An 8,918-nucleotide genomic window follows, 5' to 3' on the forward strand; every position below is an offset into this window, starting at 1 on the left:
CTGTCCACCCCTGTGTCCCTGGCCTGTGTCCACCCCTGTGTCCCCAGGCAGTGTCCACCCCTGTGTCCCCAGGCACTGTCCACCCCTGTGTCCCTGGGCTCTGTCCACCCCTGTGTCCCCAGGCTGTGCTCCCCGTGGTGCTGATGTCCCCTGCAGGTGACCAGAGCTGCTTTGGATCTGGGGCTGAGCCCGCTGCAACTCAGGGATGCCAGAGCTGGGCTGAGCACGGGATGTGCCCGGGAATGGGATCGATGCTGTCTGGYCATGTCCTGGGTAGGGCCAGGACCMCCAGGGCTGTCCCCAGYTCCACAGGTYCTCTCGGGKTGTTTGGCCCTACAGGGGATGGACAGGGACGGGTGGTGGCCCAGAAGCCCAGAGCTGCAGCAGGAATGGGGTAAGAACAGGGGAAGTTTGTGGGGTTTCTTGTGAGGAGCAGTGGGATGGACCCCCCAAATCCCATCCCTGCATCCCAGGGAGTTCAGAAATCTGAAATCACACAAACACGGGACACAACACAAAATGATGATGGTTTGGATCCTTTAGGATCATCAGCCCAGTACCACCCCTGGGGTCACTGCTGACACATCCTCAAACATCCCCACACTTTAGGAGGGGAAAAGGCCAAAACAAGGAGTCACTGGAGTGCCAGCCATGCCCAGTCCTTCTCCACACCCCATCCCAGGAGCCTTCCCCATGAAACCCTGGAGACAGCCAGGCCCCAGGGAAGCACAAGGTGCTCCCCCAAGGTGAGCTCTGGGGCAGGACCAGTCCCCCCAGTGTCTGGCCCTTGGCTGTGTCCCCAGTCTGTCCCCCCAGGCTGTGCCCCCAGGCTGTGCCTTGTCACCGGTTCTGGGCGAGCACTGAGCTGTAACTGCAGTGAAAACACCTCGGGCTGCTCCTGCCAGCCTGTGTTGGTCCCCAGAGCCCGGTGCCACTGCTCGGGGCCGCCCCAAACCTTCATCTCCTGCCAGCTGGGCGGGTTTTTGCCGGTTCTGAGCATCTGATGGGTGCTGGGAGTCAGCCCCAGCCTGACTTGGTGTGCAAAGGGACAGGAAAAAAGAGAAACAAAGTTTTCCAGGGAAAAACTGGCTCCGTGAGGGGAAGATGATGGGAGAAGAATTCTCTCCTGGTGCTGTACAGGGGGGCAGCGCTGCCGAGTCCCCGCTGGCTTCGCCGCTGGCTCTGGCTGGAAGGGCAGTGCCCGGCCCTGGCAAAGGGAGCAGGATGCCCGCGGTCTCAGCCAGTGCTGGGGGGTTTTTGTCTGGTTCTGGGGCTGGAGGTGGGGGCTGGGACGCTGCAGGGAAAGCCCTGAGTGAAACCAGGAGCGGGGCACCAACTGAGGAGGGTCTGCAGTGACAGTGGCCAAAACCCCCCTGTGCTGCCTGCGGGTCCTTGGCACCCTCAAAAGGGAGGCTCMGTCTCCCCCAGAGACCCCTGTGCTTCCAGGACCCGTCACATGGGCTGAGGGGGACCTGGTGGCCCCACAGAGAGGGTCCCGTGTCTCCACAGAGAGGGTCCCATGTCCCCAGGCGTCCTCCCGGGGCCACCCTGGCTGCAGAGCCCCCAGGGCAGAGGCACCGCCGGCAGATGCAGCGTCCCCATCCCGTCCCGTCCCTATTCATGGGGGTTTGGGTTTCACGCCGGGTGGGCTGTGTTCCGTCCCCTGCAGCCCCCAGCCTGTGCCGGGATTGCGCCAGCGCTGGGACGAGCTGTTCCAGCCACAAAAACAGCGCCCGGAGCCCCGGGGACGTCAGCGGGGTCCGGGGGCGGCTCCTGCTGACGCAGAACCTCCTCACCCTCCTCCTCCTGTCCCCTAGCAGGGATGCTCAGCTGCTCCCGCGTGGGTTGGAGCTTGGTGTGGGGCGGCTCGGGGGTGGAATCTCCTCCAGGGCCACCTCTGTCCCTGGTGTCCCCACAGCAGCGTGTCCCGGAGCTCCCGGAGTCACGTCGCGGTCATCCCAGGGGACGGGATCGCGAGCAGAGCAGCTCTGAGATCCGGGTTGGAGGTGCTGGGGWCAGCCCTGGGGGTCTCCTGGACGGGATGAGACCCCCAGGTCCTGCTGAGGGTGGCAGGTCCACGGCCAAGCTCGGGGGGCAAACGGAAGGAGAGTTCACAGTGCAGGGAAAAAACATCGCCCACCCTCCAACACACCCCAACACACCGGGAATCAGAGTAACGGATCGTTTACAGTGGTTTATTTTAAGAAATGTACAAAGAAAATCGGCTTTAGCTCACACAAACCCTGCTCGGGGGCATTTCCCCAGCCCCGACGACACAAACGGAGAAGCAGCATCGACCGTGAGCCACGATCCGGGCTGGGGCCGCCGAGCCGGGGATGCTGCCCAAGGAAACGCCGGCGGCTGCGGCTCCAGGGAGCATCCTCATGGAGACACCAGCACAGGGCCAGTGACTGAGCCGAGTGTCCCCAGCTCTGTCCCCAGGCTGGCGGCTCAGGGTCCGAACCGAGCTCAGCCCYGCTCCCAGCCAGCCCGCAGCTCCCAAAGCGGCCCCAGAGGAGGAGAGAACCATCACAATACAAAAAGACAGAGCCTTTGGCTTCAGGAACAGCCCTTGTTTGAACTGGAAGAGGTTTTGGTTTGTGTTTGATCTCAAGTGGGGTTTTTTAAATTCCCTTTGGAAGGCAGAAAGGGGTCAGAGCTCAAATTGGGGCCTTTTTTCACAGAATCCCAGGRTGGTTTGGGGTGGAAGGACCTCAAAGCTCACCCAGTGCCACCCCTGCCATGGGCAGGGCACCTTCCACTATCCCAGGGTGCTCCAAGCCCTGTCCAACCTGGACATTCCAAGGACAGGGCAGCTGCAGCTGCTCTGTGCCAGGGCCATTTTTCCTTGGTTTCCTTCTTTTTTGATGTAAAGAGCAGAAAATCCCATTTTCCCCCGTGAAAAGGCTCCTCTGTCCGGAGCTTTCCTGCTGAGGACCTGCCTGGAGCACCCTGAATGTGCCACCGGGGCCTCTCTGCAGCTCCAGCCTCGGGGAGGATGCTCTGCCCAGGAATTTCAGGATTCCCACCCCAGTGGGAGCGTTTATTGCACGGAGACACCTGGGGYTTGGGTGGGATTTAAGGCACCCCTAAAGCAGCTCGTGGGAAGGATCACTCAAAGCCCCAGTCCCTGGGGATCCATCTCATTAATTAAGACTAATGAAGAGTACATGGCAACACCAACCAAGAGCACTCCAGTGGGATGGCTCCTCTTGCAACAGGGCTAGAAAAAAAAAACAAACAACAACTGGAGAGTTTTGTCCCTATCCTGGAGTGTTTTGTCCCAATCCCGGAGAGTTTTGTCCCACAGACTGGTGACTCTGGGAGGACCTTTTCCAAACTCTACCTTTGCCCATGGCTTTCCTGCCACAAGACCTGGATGGAAACAGGAAAACGGAGTAAAACCTGACCATAAATAACGTTTACATTCGTCCTGCAGAGACCTGAACGATTTCTAGCTTCAATGCATATTCAGAGACCTTGAAAGCCTGATATTTAACCCTGAGAACAAATCTGCAGATGCTTTGGCTTTTTGCAAACCAATTTTTTAAGACATAATTGCACTTTCTCTTGTATGTAACAAAAAATAATCATCAAGCTTATTCAGAGGTTCAAAAGAAAGGTGCTGCTTTAAGACTTTGGAGATATTTTTTTTGTTCAGAAAACCTTGTGCTTTCTGTAATTATTCTTAATATTATTTCACTTGGCTCATCTTTCACTGGTTGCTTGGCTGCACTCTGGAAGAATAAAATAGAAGAAAATCTCTTAATAGTGAAATAACATTAATAAATAATTACTCTGAGTGAAAGGACRACCATACTCTTCTGTTCACGTCTGAAAACCATCGCTGCTGTGATGAGATAATTTCAAAACCAACTCGTTTCTCTTTCACTGACAACACATTTCACATTTTGAGTTCCCATCAGAARAAAAGAATTAAACTCTTTGCAAGTGCAGTGGGCTGTAAAACCCAGGATCAGGAGGAGATCCTGCTTGGAAAGTCAAGGTGGCTGCTTGAACTATGTGAAATTAGCTCAATATCTAAGATCTAGAGATCTGTGCATGGAAGAGCTTTGAGCAGGAAATGCAGAGGAAGTCTCTTCGGGCTGGGCCGGCAGTGGGAGCCCATCGTGCTACACCAGTGACTCTTTCACCACACGTCCCTTGTCCCAGCCTGGAGATTCCTCGGGAGCTTCCCGGGGCGTCTCTGAGCCAGGAATGGGCTCGAGGGCCAGGGCAGGGGCTGTCTCCACCTCTGTCCCAGGGGTCCCGTAGATCTGCTGCATTTTGGTGGCGATCAGCCCTTCCTTCTCGGGCGCGTCGTCGCCCAGGGTGTCCTGGCTGTGCCGGTACATGTAGGACGCCTGCTTCACTGAGCGCCTCAGGAGGTACCTGCGGAAAGCCCTCTGGATCTTGGTGGCACAGACCTCCTCCTGCTTTCTCTTCAGGGTGGTGGTGATGGGTTCGTAGGACACCTTCGAGGGGTTGGCAGCCATGAACTTCTCCTCCATGGTGGCCTTCAGGGCATCCATCTCGCCCGAGTCTCCCAGCACTTCCTTTGTCAGGGCAAAGAGGATGTCCAGGCAGTGGATTTTGTCCCCGGCGACCATTGGCAGATCCATGGTGATGAGTTTGATCTTGTTGGGCTTGGCAACTCGGAGCGGCTCCTGCAAGGTGTCCACAAAGTCCGACAGGGTGCTGTAGGCGATGAACTGGGTGGCGTCAGGGTCAAACTTCTCCCAGGTCTCGTAAAACATCTCGAAGTCATCTTCACAGAGGGGCTCGCTGCTCTCCTCCGTGGCCACGCTGAAGTTCTCCAGGATGATGGCGATGTACATGTTGACCACGATGAGGAAAGAGATGATGATGTAGCTGCAGAAGAAGAAGATGCCGATGGATGGGTTGCCACAATCACCTTTCACTGAACTGCCAGGATTTTCCAGCTCGGGGTCGCAGTCCGGGGGCCCACTGTTGAGAATGGGGTTGAGGAGCCCGTCCCACCCCGCCGACGTGGTGATCTGGAAGAGGCAGATGATGCTGTTGCCGAAGGTTTCGAAGTTGAAGATGTCGTCGATGCCCGACTCTTTCTTGACGTAGGCRAAGTTGGACATGCCGAARATGGAGTAGATGAACATGACGAGAAAGAGCAGGAGGCCGATGTTGAACAGGGCAGGCAGGGACATCATCAGGGCGAAGAGCAGCGTGCGGATGCCTTTGGCGCCGCGGATCAGCCGGAGCACGCGGCCAATCCTCGCCAGCCGGATCACCCTGAAGAGCGTGGGGGACACGAAATACTTCTCGATGATGTCCGAGAGGACGATACCTGTGAGGGATGAAGGATGGGTGAGTTTGCCATGTCCCCATCAGGAGATGCCACCATCTGGGCAGACACAGGGAGGTGAGGCCACCCCCGATGGCTCCTCCAGTGACAGAGGGAACATTAAAAAACAACCCCTGAGCRCTGACCCAAGGGTTAAACTCTGGCTGCTTTCAGAGAGAGAGAAAACCACGGGTAATAACACCSAGGAGAGGAGAGACATCCCCAGCCCGTCACCCAGCCTGGCAGCCTGGGGTGGCCCCATATCTGTCTTGTCCCAGGGTTGGCCTGGCTCAAAGGATGGATGCAAGTGGAGGCCAGTGGTGGCTGTGGATTGGTGAGACCATTCCCACTCTTCATTGTCCAGTGGGATCCCTGGTGGGAGCAGCAGGACTCACCTAGGATGGAGAAGATGACCACCACGAAGTCAAAGATATTCCAGCCCACAGTGAAGTAGTAGTAGCGCAGGGCAAACATCTTGAGCACGCACTCGCCGGTGAAGATGACGATGAAGACCAGGTTTATCTTGTAGAGGACGGAGGTTTTGAGCTCGCTCTGGTCATCTGTCTCCACCATCATGGTCACCATGTTCAGACAAATCAGGATCATGATAGTGATGTCAAACACCTGCTTGGTAACGAAGTCGAAGACCTTGCCTTGGATTTTGTTCTGCCGTGAGGGACATGAGGGTGGCGGTGGAGCACCGGAGGTGAGGCAGGAACACAGGACAGACACAGTAAAACAAAGGACAYGACAAAGAGAAGAAGGAACCTCATTTACAAGTGTGGGGAACCTCACAGTTGTGGCCTGCAGGGCTCTCACAGCCCCAGAAGTTAAAGGGGAGGATGGAGGATTCCACACCCGGGAATGCTGTAGAAGGAGAAGTGGGCACAGGGCCACTAATTACACCCACAGTTAATAGGGCACAAATTAACACATGGGTAGGGCCTTGCTTGTGGCCTTTTGTTGCTACACAACCCAAATCACAACTGAGGATGGTTTGGCTGGGCTGGTGTCCCTTCTAGAGGGGTTGGAAGCTGAGCTTTGCCTGAGCCCAGCTCCCTTCCAGAGAGGAGCTGGATTTGGAAAACCCAGATCCTTGCAAAAGCCACCCCAGCAGGGCCTTGCAGCAGAGGAGGTGGCCTGATGTCACCCCCATTTCTGAAGCCCCAGCTCTTGGCCAGGTCCTGTCTGAGGAGTAACAATGGGGCAAATGCTGTTCCCGGGACATTTCCAGTTCCCTTTGGGACTGCCAGGGGCTTGAGGTGTTCCCTGTCCCCCCCACCCTAGGAGGGTGACCCCAATTTACCGCTGGCCTGGGGATGGGCTTCTGGGGTTTCTTGGAGCCCAGCTTCTTCATGGCGTTGTAGTATTTCTTCTGCTCCTCTGTCATGAAGATGTCTTTGCCTCCGAAGTATAAAGGGAACCACCACTGTTATTCCAGGGAATTCCCCACTTCCCACCAGGCATCTCCAGCCCCTCAGAGGTCCTGCTGGGAGCCAGGTGTCCTCTGTGTGCCCTGCACCCCCAGTGTGACCTGTCCTGTCCACCCTGTCCTGCCTGCCCTCCGCCCGCTCTGGGTGTCAGTCCTGAGCTACTGCCTCGGAAGCAGAAGTTGTCTCAGTGCGTGGAAAAATGACCCCAGGGTGGGAAAAGAAAAAAGAAAAGTGATGGCCCAGGCAAGGGAAAATGTGGCTTCCCTTTGCCTTCTGTCTCTGCAGCCATAAATTAAATTCCCTGTAGCTGCAGTGATCAGGAGACAAAGCTCYGTGTGCCATTTGTCCAGTGCGGGAAGCTGCTAATGGGTAAAAATCCTGGGATCCACCCTAATCCTGGGCTTGGGCTGTGGCAACAGGAATGGTTGGACTTGGAGCCTTTTCCAACCTAAAATATTCTATGATTCTGTGCCAGCAGAGAACATTTTCTGGGAGCTTGTGGGGTTTTTCTGGGAGTTTGGGGCTGGGAAGGGAGGGAAGGTAGCAGGTGTGTGTCTGGGGTTTAGCTCTGAGCATTCCCGCTGTCCCAGGAAGCAGGAATGGGRTGAATTTGGGATCAATTCCCAAACTGGGAATTCGCAAGTTGGGATGAATAATTTGGGATGAAATCCCTCCCCCCCAGCACTGTGCCAGCCCGAAGTAGCCCCTCAGGTCCTGGGGAATACTCATCTTCTTCTTCTGCTGGTTGAAGTTGTCGATGATGACGCCAATGAAGAGGTTCAGGGTGAAGAAGGCGCCGAAGATGATGAAGATGACRAAGTAGATGTACATGTAGAGGTTGATCTCGTACTGTGGCTGCTCCTCAATCTGGCCAGGAGAGAYGGAAAATGTCAGAATGACCCTGTCCCAAAAGGTGTCCCCAACCCCCAGACAAGGGGTGGCAGTGATGGACACAGCCAGGGGGTGGCTGCTTTGAATTTTGGCTGTGTGTTCCCAAGGGGAAGGGGACACCCATGTGACACCAATGGGGGGACAAGGACATGATCCCCAATCCCATGGCACCGGCTGGGGAGTGGGAAAGGATGTCCTTTGTAATGACATCAGTGAGAAAAGGAGTTCCTTCCCAATGATCAACATTCCAAGGGCTGAAATATATCCGAGAGGGGAAAGGAGCAGTGGATGAATTTGTCACACAGACGCGCTGGGGTGACACAGCCTGGCAGCCCTGGACTGCTCCTCATCCCAAGGAGAATCCCTTAATCACAAGGCGACCCCATTGGCTTCCCCTTTCTGAGGAAAGCTTTTGGCTGAACGGGGAGGATTTTCTCCCAAAGCAGCTTTGCCCCAGGTGGAGCAGGAGCCTGAGGGATTTTCAGAGGACGCTGGAAAAGTCCTAAAAAAAACCCTTTAGGATTGTGTGGGGTGCCCCTATTTGATCAGAGAACAGCAGGAACCCCTCCTGCTGGTTCCCCAGGGCTGCTGTGGGGACACTTTATGGGATGGATCATGGTAGGAACAGCCTTTGCATGAAACTCTTAAAAAACATTTGAGTTTTTTAAATAACCCATTGGACCCAGTGGTTCAGTGATGGCTGCTCTGCTCTCATAGCCCATGGATTGCTCACGGCTGGCCAGGCGCTATCCCCAGGAGGGGATGGGCTCTCCCAGCTGGAGGGGACATGGGGGACACCAGGTGACAGCAGGGGAAGTATAAACCCTCAGGCTGGAGCAGAAATTTGGGCCCATGGAACTGCAGCCCAGCAGAGCAGCCCCAGCCCGGCTGTGGGGTGGAGTGGAGTGGGACCCCCACATGGGGCCAGGCTGCAGCTGAGGTGCAGGTGACAGGGACAGGGGTGGCACAGGGACACATGGCTGCCCTTTTGGAGGTTGGGCACCTCAGCAGGGGGATGGTGTGACTGTCCCTGGATCCCTGGCAGTGTCCGAGGCCAGGCTGGACATTGGGGCTGGGAGCAGCCTGGGACAGTGGGAGGTGTCCTTGCCATGGCTGGGGTGGCACTGGGTGGCATTTAGGTCCCTTCCAACACAAACCATTCTGGGATTCCATGATCTGACATGTTTTAAGGGATTTTCCACTCTGTCCTGGCTGAAGCCATGGGTGGGATGCAGGTAGCCCCCAGTCCCAAAAGGCAGAGCCAGAGGTGATGC

The 8,918-nt window shown here is 56.1% G+C and overlaps 1 protein-coding gene across 1 annotated transcript in view; it reads right to left on the bottom strand.

The window, feature by feature from the left end:
- Positions 1-2,186: 2,186 nt before the first annotated feature.
- SCN4A (sodium voltage-gated channel alpha subunit 4) overlaps positions 2,187-8,918 on the bottom strand; it is a 44,453-nt gene continuing 37,721 nt past the window's right edge. The window contains 4 exon segments of the mRNA XM_057386857.1: positions 2,187-5,323; positions 5,716-5,986; positions 6,627-6,731; positions 7,483-7,620. Coding sequence (XP_057242840.1) covers positions 4,134-5,323; positions 5,716-5,986; positions 6,627-6,731; positions 7,483-7,620 — 1,704 coding nt within the window. The 3' untranslated portion in view covers positions 2,187-4,133.

Source organism: Malurus melanocephalus, unplaced genomic scaffold (genome assembly GCF_030028575.1).
Source record: "Malurus melanocephalus ecotype Western Australia unplaced genomic scaffold, MMel_1.1 scaffold_1078, whole genome shotgun sequence".
NCBI lineage: Eukaryota > Metazoa > Chordata > Aves > Passeriformes > Maluridae > Malurus > Malurus melanocephalus.